Source organism: Nerophis ophidion, linkage group LG12, assembly GCF_033978795.1.
Source record: "Nerophis ophidion isolate RoL-2023_Sa linkage group LG12, RoL_Noph_v1.0, whole genome shotgun sequence".
Taxonomy (NCBI): domain Eukaryota; kingdom Metazoa; phylum Chordata; class Actinopteri; order Syngnathiformes; family Syngnathidae; genus Nerophis; species Nerophis ophidion.
Window position 1 is genome coordinate 27,746,542 of NC_084622.1, and position 17,002 is coordinate 27,763,543.

General features: G+C 38.4%; 1 protein-coding gene across 1 annotated transcript in view; it reads left to right on the forward strand.

Moving 5' to 3' along the window:
* Positions 1-301: 301 nt before the first annotated feature.
* saal1 (serum amyloid A-like 1) overlaps positions 302-17,002 on the forward strand; it is a 30,807-nt gene continuing 14,106 nt past the window's right edge. Inside the window, exons 1-12 of the mRNA XM_061917222.1 lie at positions 302-450; positions 796-977; positions 1,571-1,672; positions 5,593-5,676; positions 7,380-7,459; positions 7,539-7,598; positions 7,681-7,796; positions 8,886-9,051; positions 11,677-11,759; positions 11,875-12,060; positions 12,908-13,065; positions 13,166-13,258. Of these exons, the coding sequence (XP_061773206.1) occupies positions 447-450; positions 796-977; positions 1,571-1,672; positions 5,593-5,676; positions 7,380-7,459; positions 7,539-7,598; positions 7,681-7,796; positions 8,886-9,051; positions 11,677-11,759; positions 11,875-12,060; positions 12,908-13,065; positions 13,166-13,258 (1,314 nt within the window). The 5' untranslated portion in view covers positions 302-446. The remainder of the gene's footprint in view (positions 451-795; positions 978-1,570; positions 1,673-5,592; positions 5,677-7,379; positions 7,460-7,538; positions 7,599-7,680; positions 7,797-8,885; positions 9,052-11,676; positions 11,760-11,874; positions 12,061-12,907; positions 13,066-13,165; positions 13,259-17,002) is intronic.

Genomic DNA, 17,002 nt, shown 5'->3' on the forward strand with positions numbered 1-17,002 from the left:
ACATCTGACCATCACTAGTTAAAAGTTTGTTTTCAAAAGCAACCATGTTGACGGTCATGCTAAAAAAAGCGCTACCATCAACACTTTCAAAATTAATTACACATTTGTATAGTAAACATACTCACGGGTGGTCTTGTTCAAACACGTTCTAGGTGTGTGGAACATTCAATAATTGGTGAAATACTTAGGGAAACTGTCCAAGATAAAAACATAATGAACATGAACCAACATGTATTTGACTAAAGTCCCACATTAGCATGTGTTTCTTCAAACTCCCTGCAGGGGGCAACATTTAGATCAAGATGACACAGAAAACGCACGAAGAAGACCAGTTCAGCCGCTGCGCATGCACACGGGGTTGAACTCGCCAGTGGTGGAAGAGATCTGAAATGTCGTCTTCAGTCGCCTGTCGATATAATGTTTACTTATAATTATTATCATTAAAAATGGGTAAGTCTATTATTGAATACATCAACAATGTTCTGAAGTCCGAGGTCTCTACTAATGCTCAACTGCTAGCTTAGGTTTTCCTTTGAATTATTTACATGTGCTGAATATCTCAACATTGACGTCCTCCATTATCTATTATCTATTTACTTCATGCTCACTTATTTTTTGTGTCTTGATAATGTTCATTAATTCAGTACGTCCAAATAGTAATGTCTTTGTTGTACGGTATGAGTATAACATAAACACTGTAGTGTAACAACAGTGCATATAGTGTGCTTGTAAGTTGCAAGTAAGTTTTGATTATGCACTTGATATTAGTAATATTTTCTCCTGTTCCTATTTCAGACTGTCATATTGGTGCCGCTGAAGAAGAACCAAAAAAGACAGGCTCACTGCACAGAGGCGGTCACTCACCAGAAATGGAACGCAACCCATCACCTCCTCCAGAGGCAGAAGCTGCAGATGCCATCGGTGACACAGTTTACAGCAAACACTGGCTTTTCAGCACCCTGACTCGCGTCATCCAGGTCGGCAAACCATTGTGCTGAAGTCTTTAGTGTTAAATAAATAATAATGATAAATGGGTTGTACTTGTATAGCGCTTTTCTACCTTCAAGGTACTCAAAGCGCTTTGACACTACACCCGGATTGTAAATAATCAAATGTAAATACTTGTTCTTATGCTTTCTGAGCTCACTATGTTCACTGCTCGCTGTACATATCCTACTAAGTCAGACCTACACTGTTTAAATGTCCATTTCTCAAATGATATAATTGTCGATGACTGAAGTGCTGATATCAACCAAACCTAACCCCTCCGCCCCAACCCCCTTCACATCTCACCCCCCGGATTGTAAATAATGTAAATAATTCAATGTATATATTCTGATGAATAACTTGTGTATACTGTATTATGCTGATAGTATATATTTATACCATGAATTGAATAATGTGGAGCCCGACTTAAACAAGTTGAAAAACGTTTTCAGGTTTTACCATTTAGTGGTCAATTGTACGGAATATATACTGTACTGTGCAATCTACTAATGAAAGAATCAATCAACAACAATAAGCTCTTTCGTTCATCACATATCAGAATCATGACATGTGTGTTCTTCAGATGGTCACAAAGCCTTCAGAGGAGGATTCAGAAGGTCAGATGCAGCTGACAGATGACGATGAAGAAGATTTGTGTCGAGTTTGGGATATGGCCATGGATAGGGTGAGTGCTATGTGCTTGTTCATTAGCCTTTTTGGTTGTTGTATTTTTCTTAATAATGATAATAATAATTTAGGGCTGTGTTAACGACTGTCTGAATGAAGCGAGGAGATTAGAATTGAAGTCTAACAATTTATTCTACAAATGGAATAAGTACTTAATAGGATCAATTACACGTATTTATAACCACATTTTTTCTCTCTGAATTCAATTAAGTTATTTTGGGAGGGGGATCCTAGAGTGATTCTATTTGAGGAAACCTCACTAAAAAAACACCTCCAGGCAACTACAACCCTAGACGGCGTGGCGCTGTGGCAGAGTGGCCGTGCGCAACCCGAGGGTCCCTTGTTCAATCCCCACCTAGTACCGACCTCGTCACGTGCATTGTGTGTTGAGCAAGACACTTCACCCTTGCTCCTGATGGGTGCTGGTTAGCACCTTGCATGGCAGCTCCCTCCATCAGTGTGTGAATAGGTAAATGTGGAAGTAGTGTCAAAGCGCTTTGAGTACCTTGAAGGTAGAAAAGTGCTATACAAGTACAACCCATTTATCATTTAGACTAACACCCCTCCCCCACCACATCCCACCTCCCCGGATTGTAGATAATCAAATGCTTGCTGAGCTCACTATGTTGATTGCTCGCTGTACATATCCTACAAAGTCAGACCTACACTGTTTCAATGTCCATTTTTCAGATTATATAATTGTTGATGACTGAAGTGCTGATACCAACCAAACATAACCCTTTCTAGAAGTATGGGATGCTTTCTTTAAATATGAAAAAGAGACTTATCTCTACTTTAGCCCCAACTGAAATGCCCTGTTGATACAGCTCATCCGAAAAGTATTAGCAGTGCTTCACTTTTTCCACATTTTGTTATGTTACATTATTATTCCAAAATGCAATAAATACATTTTTGTTCTCAAAATTCTAAAGACAATACCCTATAATAATAATGTGATTTGATTTTTTTAAATTTGCAAATGTATTGAAAAAAAAAAATCTAAAATTACAAACCGTAAGTATTCACAGCCTTTGCTCCATACTTTGTTGATGCACCCTTTGCAGCAATTACGGCTTTAATTCCTTTTGATTATGGTAAAACAGTCTCGGCTCATCCATCTTTGGGCATCCATCCATCCATCCATTTTCCTACCGCTTATTCCCTTTGGGGTCGTGGGGGGCGCTGGCGCCTATCTCAGCTACAATCGGGCGGAAGGCGGGGTACACCCTGGACAAGTCGCCACCTCATCGCAGGGCCAACATAGATAGACAGACAACATTCACACTCACATTCACACACTAGGGTCTTTGCAGTACCTCTAAAGCTTTATCAGATTGGATGGCAAGTAGGGCTGGGCGATATGGACGAAAAAGTATATCTCTATATTTTTACTTAAACTCGATATTCGATATATATCTCGATATATTTTCCAGTGAAAATATACATATAAGGATATCAATTTTTGAGTGAAATTCACAGAAATTTTCAATTGAACTGACTGACAACTGTAAACAGTCAGTGGGACTTTTATTAACCCAGTTAGTCAAGATAGGTATTAACAGCACAGAAAATAAACTGTTTAAGTAGTACAGAATTACATAACGGAATTACATAACGTGAATAAAATAGAAAAACAAAGAATGTTTACATAAACTAGAAAAATATTCTTTCTACATAAAATAAATATCATAGCTTTGCAAATAATACTAAATGTATGAAACTCAGATAAAAAATAAATTTGCAGACAGCCAATTTTTAATTCCCAGTCAACAATGTAATGTCACATATACTGTAATATTGTACATGGTAATTGTTATATATTGTGTATATGATATAGACATAATATATCAGTATATATAATATATGTATCATACATATATTTGGTAAATATTACGTATATATGTTATATTTTATATCGCTATATTTAGTGTATTTATACCTGCATTGTCCTTTCCATCCTTACATTTTCCATCATTGTAACTGAGCTACTGTGTGGAACAATTTCCCTTGTGGATCATTAAAGTTTGTCTAATGTCTAATGGACTGTCAAACACGTACGGTTCGGTTGTCCTACTAGACCACATATCTGTGGTCAGCGCCAAGTAAGTGACTTGACTTAATTGTGCGACTATGATCTTCCTCACTTCGGTGTACATTTTTGGCAGCATTTCTCGTGCGAAATATGCAACAAGTACCTGGGGTCGAGGACTTTGATGAGGCGAACAAACCTGTCGCGTTCAACGGTGGAAATGGGGACTAGATTTTTAGCAATGTGATATGCGATCGCCCTGGTTATCTGTTCTCACCTTTTGCTGGGTTTCTCATCAGGCGCTACTCGTGATACCGAAGCTTGCAGTGTACATTGTTTTAGTGCTGGGGACGTGGATTGCACTGCCACTGTCATGTCACAAAGTGTTATGCACTCTTCGTACGGTAATGGGTGTTGCTGTAGAAGGTGGTGGAATAGGTTCTTTGTGCTCCAACTTTTTGTTGCCACAAGTTTCTGACACTCCCGACAAAACAAATTCTCCTGCTTTTCATCCAGTGGCTTAAATCCAAACCATGGCCACACAACCGAGCCAGAAGCGTACCTGCCAACTTTTGAAATTCAAAAAGCCTAGACGCCCCCCGACGCATCATGAATTTCAGCATTCAGACAGGTTAGATTGTGGCTAAAACCTTCACATTTGTCATAATCAGAGGCAATTTTTGACACACAAAAAAACTGCAAAAATCATAAAGATTACAAACAGTGTTTATTCTATTAGCTAACGTCCTTTATCTGAATAGCCATTTGTGATATATAGCATGAAATAACAAATATCTTGCAGTCACACTGTTTGTTTCGAAACGATTCAACTATACAATGTCAAAATATAAACAGTAGAAATAATGAACAAAACGTCAGTTACTGTCTTGTTCTAAAACACTAATGAAAATGAAATGTAGCATTTAGACAGGCTTTTCTGTAGCAAAAGTCATCATATGTCTGCCACAATCATGTGTGTTCCTAAATGTGTATTCCATGTCGAGAACATCCATCCATCCATTTCCTACCGCTTATTCCCTTTGGGGTTGCGGGGGGCGCTGATGCCTATCTCAGCTACAATCGGGCGGAAGGCGGTTTACACCCTGGACAAGTTGTCATCTCATCGCAGGGCCAACACAGATAGACAGACAACATTCACACTCACATTCACACACACGGGCCAATTTAGTGTTGCCAATGAACCGAACAGTTTTGGTTTAATAGCCCATGGAGCGTTGAGAGGGAGTGGGAAGCGGGGGAGAATCAAGGAACTCAACAAATAAGCGGCATTTGGTCATTTTAACATGAACTAAATTATATCGATATTAAGATATTTTCCTGATTCATACTTTCTTTAAAAGTATATCAATATATTTTACAAACTCTGTACATTGCCCAGCCCTAATGGCAAGCGTTGGTTTTCATCAAAGATGTCTTTGTACATTGCTGCATTTATCTTAGTCTTGTCAGGGAGGAGACCAAGAACCCAATGTTTTCGTACGGCCGGTGCAATAGAGTGCACATGAGAGCAGTGGTATGCGGTTGCAGTGATCTGTGTGGCAGTAAATACCGGTAGTTATTTTAATTTTTTTTTAAAACTATTTTCCCTAAAATACGCATTGAGGCTATAAAGTGTGTTTTATCCGATTACTTATTTAATGGAACAATTTAATCGATATATTCCTGGATTACTAAAATAATCGAATGCTTCAGCCTTAATAACAGTAATTCTTATCCTTCTTTTTAAGGGGAATGAGGACCTAAATACTTCGATCAGAACAAAACAAGATTAAAGAAATCACTTGTAGTGTAATTTCTTGTCAGTTGCATGTATGCAAGAACTAGTACTAATTTACCTATTCCGTTTTTAATTTACCAACTGTGTGCAGGATGTTGCTGGTTTCCTGCAGGAATTCAAAGCTCCAGACATCCTTCTTGGCGTGATAGCCAAATCTGGCAGTCCACGTCTGACAGTAAGTTCACCATTTTCTACAAACCCCGTTTCCATATGAGTTGGGAAATTGTGTCAGATGTAAATATAAACGGAATACAATGATTTGCAAATCATTTTCAACCCATATTCAGTTGAATATGCTACAAAGACAACATATTTGATGTTCAAACTGATAAAAAAATTTTTTTTTGCAAATACTCATTAACTCTAGAATTAGATTCCAGCAACATGTGACAAATAAGTTGGGAAAGGTGGCAATAAAGACTGATAAAGTTGAGGAATCCTCATCAAACACTTATTTGGAACATCCCACAGGTGTGCAGGCTAATTGGGAACAAGTGGGTGCCATGATTGGGTATAAAAACAGCTCCCCAAAAAATGCTCAGTCTTTCACAAGAAAGGATGGGGCGAGGTACACCCCTTTGTCTTCAACTGCGTGAGCAAATAGTCAAACAGTTTAAGATCAACGTTTTTCAAAGTGCAATTGCAAGAAATTTAGGGATTTCAACATCTACGGTCCATAATATCATCAAAAGGTTCAGAGAATCTGGAAAAATCACTCCACGTAAACTGCATGGCCGGAAACCAACAGTGAATGACCGTGACCTTCGATCCCTCAGACGGCACTGTTTCAAAAACCAACATCAATCTCTAAAGGATATCACCACATGGGCTCAGGAACACTTCAGAAAACCACTGCCACTAAATACAGTTCTTCGCTACATCTATAAGTGCAAGTTAAAGCTCTACTATGCAAAGCGAAAGCCATTAATCAACAACATCCAGATACGCCGCCGGCTTCTCTGTGCCCGAGATCATCTAAGATGGACTGATGCAAAGTGGAAAAGTGTTGTGTGGTCTGACGAGTCCACATTTCAAATTGTTTTTGGAAATAATCAACATCGTGTCATCCGGACCAAAGGGGAAGCGAACCATCCAGACTGTTATCGACGTAAAGTTCAAAAGCCAGCATTTGTGATGGTATGGGGATGCATTAGTAACCAAGGCATGGGTAGCTTACACATCTGTGAAGGCACCATTAATGCTGAAAGGTACATACAGGTTTTGGAACGACATATGCTGCCATTTAAGCGCCGTATTTTTCATGGACGCCCCTGCTCATTTTAGCAAGACAATGCCAAGCCACATTCAGCTCGTGTTACAACAGTGTGGTTTCGTAAAAAAAGAGTGCGGGTACTTTCCTGGCCCGCCTGCAGTCCAGACCTGTCTCCCATCGAAAATGTGTGGCGCATTATGAAGCGTAAAATACGACAGCGGAGACCCCGGACTGTTGAACGACTGAAGCTCTACATAAAACAAGAATGGGAAAGAATTCCACTTTCAAAGCTTCAACAATTAGTTTCCTCAGTTCCCAAACGTTTATTGAGTGTTGTTAAAAGAAAAGGTGATGTAACACAGTGGTGAACATGCCCTTTCCCAACTACTTTGGCACGTGTTGTAGCCATGAAATTCTAAGTTAATCATTATTTGCAAGAAAAAATAAAGTTTATTAGCTTGATTATCAAATATCTTGTCTTTGTAGTGCATTCAATTGAATATGAGTTGAAAAGGATTTGCAAATCATTGTATTCCGTTTATATTTACATAACACATTTTCCCAACTCATATGGAAACTGGGTTTGTACTTGCATCACATTTTGTGGTATGTTTTTTTTAATTCTCATCCGACTCTGCAGAATTTATTAACTTATTTTCCTTTAGGAAATTTGCGTAGGAATACTTGGGAACATTGCTTGTTTCCCTGATTCTTGCCTGCCTCTCAGCCAGAATGAAGACTTGTGGTAAATATTGAACTATGTCAGCCTGGATGTAAAAGATTGTGGTCATCCTTTTTTAATGCAATTCCCTGTTTGTCCGCAGCGCTGTGCTGTTGCTTCTGTTTGGAGATACTGATCCACCAACCCTCCTGGAGGCAAGCAGGTAATGCAATCTATCTAATGTGAGGATCTTCGACAATCTCACCATTTGGCGAATTATTCATCTTCTCTCGGGATATTTTCAGGTTGATCCTGACCTGTGTGTCTCAAAAAGATGTCTGTGCCCTTTGGCTTCAACGAATACGGCAACAGACGTCTCTGCGTTACAACCTCCTTTTCATCATGCGCAGCTCAACAAATAGTACTTTTACTTTCTTACACAAATGCTGTATTAAACTGATGGATACTCACCCTTTACAAGTTAGTTGGTACATCTGCACAAGATAAGCGGAGATATGATTCAAATAGATTCCTCCACCCATGCCATGTTTATCAAATCTTCACCAGCATTTCTTAGAATATGTGCAATTTGTACATGAAGATTGCTTCAAATAAGGCAACAAACTAAGAAGTAAATATAATGTACATGGTCTGAAACAATTAAATATTATGTTTATTCTAATAAGACCAATAGGCACAATTGTGAGGTCAGCACAAAGTCTGGAGCCATCAATTATTTAAAAATTCAAGTAATCTATCAAATAGTTTGTTCAACTAAGTGTGTTATCGAATAAAACACACTGTATAGCCTCATTGTGTATTTTAGGGAAATAGTTGAAATGAAAAAATACATGTCATCAATTGCAATTTTAACATGTCTGCATGTATAAAACATTTTTAAAATCTCCGCTGTTTGCCACCAGAAAGATCATGTCACCCACACACCATGCTCTCATTTGCGCTCTATTAAATGGGCGTGTGGTAATTATGTTGGCATATTTAACCTTCTGGGCAATCCATGCAGTCCGGATTTGAACAATTTGTATTGGTTACACTCATTAAATGCTTAACAGCAATATAAAGTGAATATTTTTTGTAATCAATTAATTGTTGCAGCCCTTGTCAGCACATACCATTCATTATTTAAAGTTGGATAAAACATGTCACATTTCAAAAGGGATGTTGAACTGCAATTTGCGCCAAATACTAAATTTTCATAGACAGCAGTACAACATTTATTTGTAACCAGTGTAATCTTTAGGCAATCTGATAACCCGATCAACAGGAGTAAAGTAATAACTCTTGCTAGATTTGCTAATGCTTTCTAATGCACATTTTTGTTGTGTGTTATGTAATGTTGTGGCTGGTGAATGTATCGTTTAAGTACAAACAGTGTCAGATGTGGCATAATAAGATGCTTATACAACATGCTGTCCTTGTCAGCGACTCTGTCTGTTTTGCGACATTGCTGACGTCAGTGCTGATGTGTTTTCTTTTGTTTATTCAACAGCGGACCTGCTAGAGAAAGTGGGCGAGCTTGTTGACAAGCTGTTTGACATTGATGAGGAGTTGATGAAAAGTTGGATCACAGCTCAGCCAAGTGAGGAAGAGGGTGATGATGTTGACAGCCCTCTGGACATAGCCCTGTGCCTTCTTGAAGCTGCCAAGCAGCTTAGGTAGGTCTCCAACCCTAAGGCAGAGAAATGGGGCCAGTGCTTGTTTTGTAATAAAAAGTAATCAGATAAACCATACATTTGCACAATAATATACAATAAAACGATTCTAAATTGACATTAATGCTTAGTGTTAAGTGACCTACCCATCCATCCATCCATCCATCCATTTTCTACCGCTTATTCCCTTTCAGGGTCGCGGGGGGCGCTGGCGCCTATCTCAGCCAGAGATGCTTAAATTTTTTTTATGTGTAACTTGCATTTAATTAATATTATATTAGTAAAATTAATAAAATAAAATAAAAAAACTCTGACAATGTCAATTAATACGGTGAGTTATTATCTTTGTAAAGAGTTTGTTAAACAGCCAGGGTGCCCCCTTTCTATAGGGAGAACCTGAGCTGTGAGTAGGACCTCGTGATTCGTGGGGGGTGGACAGAACGCCTCATATAAAATTTTACCACAAACATATTCCGAGCCCCTTCACTGATAATAATACGATGGTAGTACTGAGCCTTGGTGCCCAGCTTTACTGGGATTAAATTCTGGTCAGACATGTGTCAGGAAGATATGCAAATGTGTGTTTTAAATATGTAGTATGTTATTTTTTTACAAATAGATATTAGTGAAGAATTTATTTCCCATGGATGCATTTTAGTACAAAACTTGTATCAAACATCAAAGTAAATTCAACTAAGATTACAAAAAGGATATGTCAGGGGAAAAAAAAATTGTCATGGGGGGGCCCTCAAAATCAAATTCTGCTCGGCCCCCTTCCTTCATCAGCCCTGTATACAGCTATGATGTACCCATGGTACATTATAATATACAAACCCCGTTTCCATATGAGTTGGGAAACTGTGTTAGATGTAAATATAAACGGAATACAATGATTTGCAAATACTTTTCAACGCATATTTAATTGAATGCACTACAAAGACAAGATATTTGATGTTCAAACTCATAAACTTTATTTTTTTTTGCAAATAATAATTAACTTAGAATTTCATGGCTGCAACATGTGCCAAAGTGGTTGGGAAAGGGCATGTTCACCACTGTGTTACATCCCATTTTCTTTCAACAACACTCAATAAACGTTTGGCAACTGAGGAAACTAATTGTTGAAGCTTTGAAAGTGGAATTCTTTACCATTCTTGCTTGATGTACAGTTCAACAGTCCGGGGTCTTGTTGTTGTATTTTACGCTTAATATAGCGCCACACATTTTAGATAGGAGACATGTCTGGACTGCAGGCGGGCCAGGAAAGTACTCGCACTCTTTTACTACGAAGCCACGCTGTTGTAACACGTGGCTTGGCATTGTATTGCTGAAATAAGCATGATAACGTTGCTTGGATGACAACATTTTTTGCTCCAAAACCTGTATGAACCATTTAGCATTAATGGTGCCTTCACAGATGTGTAAGTTACCATGCCTTGGGCACTAATACACCCCCATAACATTACAGATGCTGGCTTTAGAACTTTGCGCCTATAACAATTCGGAGGGTTCTTTTCCTCTTTGTTCCGGAGGACACCACGTCCACAGTTTCCAAATATGATTTGAAATGTGGACTCAACAGACCACAAAACACTTTTCCACTTTGCATCAGTCCATCTTAGATGAGCAGCGTTCCTGGGTGTTGTTGATAAATGGCTTTTGCTTTGCATAGTAGAGTTTTAACTTGCACTTACAGATGTAGCAACCAACTGTAATTACTGACAGTGGTTTCATGAAGTGTCCATGTGGTGATATCCTTTACACCCTAATGTCAGTTTTTGATGCAGTACCGCCTGAGGGATCAAAGGTCCGTAATATCATCGCTTACGTGCAGTGATTTCTCCTGATTCTCTGAACCTTTTGATGATTTTACGGACCGTAGATGCTAAAATCCCTAAATTCCTTGCAATAGCTCGTTGAGAAATGTTGTTCTTAAACCCTCGCCCCATCCTTTCTTGTGAGAGACTGAGCATTTTTTAGGAAGCTGTTATTATACCCAATCATGGCACCCACCTGTTCCTAATTAGCCTCCACGTCTGTGGAATGTTCCAAATAAGTGTTTGATGAGCATTCCTCAACTTTATCAGTATTTATTGCCACCTTTCCCAACTTCTTTGTCACGTGTTGCTGGCATCAAATTCTAAAGTTAATGATTATTTGCAACCCAAAAAAATGTTTATCAGTTTGAACATCAAATATATTGTCTTTGTAGCATATTCAACTGAATATGGGTTGAAAATGATTTGCAAATCATTGTATTCCGTTTATATTTACATCTAACACACTTTCCCAACTCATATGGAAACGGGGTTTGTATATGCATATGTATGGATATATGCATGTTGGATATATATACATATATATAGATACATATCTTCTTTTTTATCTTTTTTACTATTTATATTACCAAATTGTGTATGCACCTTAGGGGATCTGCTTCAATTTCGTTGTTCTTTGAACCTGTTCACTGCAATAATGACAATAAAACTCTATTCTATTCTATTCTCTTCTATGGGCTGATGCTTTTGCAGGATCTTATTCAATAAACACTTTACATTCACTTAATATTAACTTCAAATAACCCTGATCATCTCAATGAATAAAAAAAAGGTTGCAATATTTTCACAGACTAGAGAATCCGAATGGCTTGGAAGTTTACCTACACATTATGCACCTCCTAACCACAGTAAATGAAGGCATTCAGCTGTTTGGTAAATATGATCGATTCTACTTACATTTTTCCACCTTTTAATGTGCCTTTACTATTTAAAATCAGTGTACTGGAAAAGGAAGCATCACGATGTGTTCTACGTTTGTTTGTTGCAGCTTCCAGTGATGGACCAGGTCAAGCAGTATGGAACTTTGTATGTGAGATTGTATGTGAAGACTTGTGTCAGCCAAATGAACTTGCAATTGTTGTGCATGAACAGAAAGGCACTTTGGTGCAGGCCTTTTCTGTCTTGCAAGCTCTCTATACAAACCAGAAGCAGCTGACCAGCAAAGACGATGCATGTAAGTGAGCTTTTTTTTTTTTAGATTACTGGTTCTCAAATAATGATACAAGTACTCCAGAGGGTACTTGAAGGCACTCCAGGGGATATTTAAGAATTAAAATACTAATATATAAAATGGAGGAAACAAAACAACTTTACCCCCATTGCAAAAATATGAATAATACATTATATTTGTGGTATTTTTATTGTTCTTGAGAGAGACAGAATGTAAAAAAAAAATTCAGAAAAATCAGCACTACTGTAAATCATTATTGTATTTTTGTAATTTTATTTATACAGTGGACACTTGATTTACAAACCATTCTATTTGCAAGCTTTTCAGTTTAGGAAATTTTCGATCGCGCCAAATATGCTTGTGTGTGCAAACCATGTCTCTGTGTAGAAACGCTTCATTCATTCATTTTATGTCCCGCCGGCAGTCATTTTGTGCTTGCTTGTATTGAAGAGATTGAGCAAGCCGGCTTTTACCACAGCAAGTTTTAATTGTGATGAAACAGGACTCTTCTGGAAAAAGATGCCAAGATGTACTTATTTCACAGCGCAAAAAAATGCTTCTCGTTCAGCAGCGCCTCTTTCAAGAACACACGCACACACACACACACACACTGCCCCTCCCAACTGCCAAACCTTTCTCCCTCTCTGTCTGCCTTGCTCTCATCTTGTGAGTTGTTCCTTTGCTGATGTTAATGTACCCCATGTTGAGGCTACTGAACAAAAAGTCAGTTCAGTTCAGCTGTAATATTACTAATAAGCAGGATTCATGTACCTTCTTTGGATTTCTGACAGTTTTAATCTCCCTCCTTGTCATATTTTTTGGAGCAAATAATGTTTTCTTTTCCCCTAAGGTTTACCTCTTTTTGGCACCATTTTGCGCGTGATTCATTACCAGAGTGAGCACAAAGATGAGTTTTCCCGTAATGAAGATGCACAAGACAAGCAGTTTCAGACTTTAGCAGAGATCACAACTGAATTTCTATCTGACATGTGCACTCAGACGTCAAAGGTGAAGTTGAAATGTTGACAGACTTCTTCTTACTTAAATCAAATATTTATAGTGAAAAAAGGTGAAGCAAAGAACTAAAATCTATTCTGTGTTTTTGTAGGACACCGTATCAGCTTTGGTAAAGGAATGTTACCTGACCGAGAAGAGTGTTGTAACAACTTTCGGCTGTTTACTTCCCAACTATAAGACTTCAGTAAGTGAACTTCTTTCGTACACAGTTAATATCATTAAGATCTTTTTTATAATTATTGTTGCCACCATGTGTGAAACTGGGTTTTGTGGGAATCAAACTTTGCTGTCATGCTTCGCCCATGCATTATGATAAAAAACACAATCTTTTTCCTGACGTATCTAAAATACAATGTTATCACAACTTACGAGTACCTACATGGGACAGCGTGGTGCGGTTGGGATAGTGGCCGTGCCAGCAATCTGAGGGTTCCTGGTTCAATCCCCAACTACTACCAACTTCGTCACGTCTGTTGTGTCCTTGAGCAAGACACTTCACCCTTGCTCCTGATGGGTCGTGGTTAGGGCCTTGCATGGCAGGTCCCGCCATCAGTGTGTGAATGTGTGTGTGAATGGGTGAATGTGGAAATACTGTCAAAGTGCTTTGAGTACCTTGAAGGTAGAAAAGCGCTATACAAGTATAACCCATTTACCATTTACTAGTAATTTGAGGTACGAGCTGACTCAGCTTTTTGTTATGCTTTACGTTGCAAGCATAATTTCAGTTACAGGCCCAACCTGCTGCAAGTTGACGTAATATTTGCCATAGGGTTGTGCCGTTTGTGCAACAAAGAGTTAATATATTGTTACACATTGCTTTTCCTTTTTTGTCTGCACAAAAAGCAAACATAACAGGAAGGCAAGAAACACTTTTTATTTCAACAGACTCTCGGGCAGTACATACAAAATAAGAGTCCTGGAAAGATAGCGCACACCAGCTAGCCAGCTACGGAGTTTGCCGTCAATATATTTATTGAAAAGTATATAAAAACGAGTATGAAAGCTGAACAAATAAGATGCCAAAAAGGACTGCCGTTGTCCTCCACAATGTAAATTTGAAAATGTGGAAGTTATCAGTACTACTGTAAAACCTGTCTGGTTCCAATCAATTCATGTAATCAGAATCATGTGACACACCAACTAATATTATTGATTTCATGAAAGAATTAAATAGTTAAACATCCTAGTATTTTTATTAAACACCTTTAACATGTTCACAAAAAAACAATCAGATTTATTTATATCTATTTCATAAATAAAAATATGTGTTTATACTTTGTGTGTGTGTATATATGTATGTTTGTGTGTGTGTATATATATATATATATATATATATATATATATATATATATATATTAGGGGTGTGGGAAAAAAATCAATTAGAATACAAATCGAATCGAATACGTTGTGTGATTCAGAATCAATTCTCATTTAAAAAATTTTTTTTTTTTTTATCAATCCAACAAACCACTACACAGCAATACCATAATAATGCAATCCAATTCCAAAACCAAACCTGACCCAGCAACACTCAGAACTGCAATAAACAGAGCAATTGAGAGGAGACACAAACACGACACAGAACAAACCAAAAGTAGTGAAACAAAAATGAATATTATCAACAACAGTATCAATATTAGTTATAATTTCAGCATAGCAGTGATTAAAAATCCCTCATTTACATTATCATTAGACATTTATAAAAAGAAAAAAAAAAAGAACAATAGTGTCACAGTGGCTTACACTTGCATCGCATCTCATAAGCTTGACAACACACTGTGTCCAATTTTTTCACAAAGATAAAATAAGTCATATTTTTGGTTCGTTTAATAGTTAAAACTAATTTACATTATGGCAATCAATTGATAAAACATTGTCCTTTACAGTTATAAAAGCTTTTTTTTCTCAAATCTACTACTCTGCTAGCATGTCAGCAGAATGGGGTGGATCCTGCTTAAATCCCATTGTATTGAATGAATACAGAATCGTTTTGAATCGGAAAAATATCATTTTTGAATCGAAAATCGCGTTGAATCGAAAAAATCGATATATTATCGAATCGCGACCCCAAGAATCTATATTGAATCGAATCGTGTGACACCCAAAGATTCGCAGCCCTAATATATATATATATTATATATATATATATATATATATATACATATATATATATATATATATATATATATATATACACAGTATGAATGTTAAAGGTGTTTAATAAAAATACTAGGATGTCTTACTATTTAATTCTTTCATGATGTATTTATACATATATCTATCTACAGTATATATATATATATATATATATATATATATATGTATAATTATATGTATATATATATATATGTATGTATACACACACACACATATATATATATATATATATATATATATATATATATATATGTATAATTATATGTATATATATATATATATATGTATACACACACACACATATATATATATATATATATATATATATATATATATATACATATATATATATATATATATATATATATATATATCAAACCACTACAACATCCTCGATAGGGCTCAAAGAGCTGCACAAACCACAACACAAACCACTATGACATCCTCGATAGGGCCCACATTAGGGCAAGGAAAACTCACACCCAGTGGGACGTCGGTGACAATGATGACTATGAGAAACCTTGGAGAGGACCGCATATGTGGGCAACACCCCCCCTCTAGGGGACTGAAGGCAATGGATGTCGAGCGGGTCTAACATGATACTGTATACATATATATATACACTTTTTAAATACACCAATGGTGCAACTGGACACATCCTCAGTGATGTAACGTAGGATCACAGGGGGTTTCGGGTCTTTCAACAATCAGACCCCCTCCCCTAGGCGACCCAGCCAGGGTTGATCATTCCCCAGCCTGTGTCTAGGTAGCGCTACTGCCCTGCATGCCACGCCTCTCCCCTCCTGATCCACAGCCACGTTGATGCCACTTCTGCTGCATCTGTGGCTAACTTCATGGCCCTTCACTGGCTGGCCCCTGTGATGCCAAGCATTCTGTAGGCCCTGCAGAGAGATTTGCCCACAAACCCTGGACATCCCACTTCAACGAGCTGGCACATCGCCCTCCACCCATTGCTCCGACACTCCTCCACAAGCTGAGAGTACTTTGCGCTCTTCCTCTCATTGGCCTCCTCCATACGTCCTCCCAAAGCACTGTGAGCTCCAGGAGGTTTACCTGCTTGGAGGCCACTGAGGTGAGCACAATATCTGGCCTTAGTGTTGTTTTGGCAACCACGTCAAGGAACTTCAACTGCTTTCCCAGATCAACTGACAGCTTCCAGTCGCCTGCTGTTGCCAACAGACCAGAAGAGGTGTTCCGGGCAGCCGGTGTTGACTACTTCCCAGCTCTGGTGTAAGTGGTGCTCTTCACTGGGCGGAGGCTCTTGCTGTGACTGACTCCCCTGCAGATGGTATCAGCTATGGCTCTCAGGACCTGGTCACTCGCCAGTGGTACTGCCCTTCACCCAAGGCTTTTGGACAACAGCTTAGGATGTGCTCCATGGTTCCTCTCTTCTGGCAGAGGTGGCACCCTGGTGTCTCCACCTTTCCCCAGGTGAAGAGATTGGATGGACTTGGCAGCACGTCGTTGACCGCCTGGATCAAGAACTTTATCCGATAGGGTTCGGCTTTCCAGAGCTCGGTCCATGTGACCTTACGCTCTGCTGCTTGTTCCCATCTCGTCCAAGCGCCTTGTTGCCGCATTCACGCCATCTGGCAGGCTCGCCTTTCCTCAACTCCTGTTCGCACCTCCTCGAGGATCAGTGACCTCTTCTCTTTCCCCTGCGCCTTATCATAGCGAGGTGTTCTTCTGCTACCTAAGCCATATCTCCCCTGCGCCACTCTTCCCACCAACACCTTTTGCCGTAGCCTTG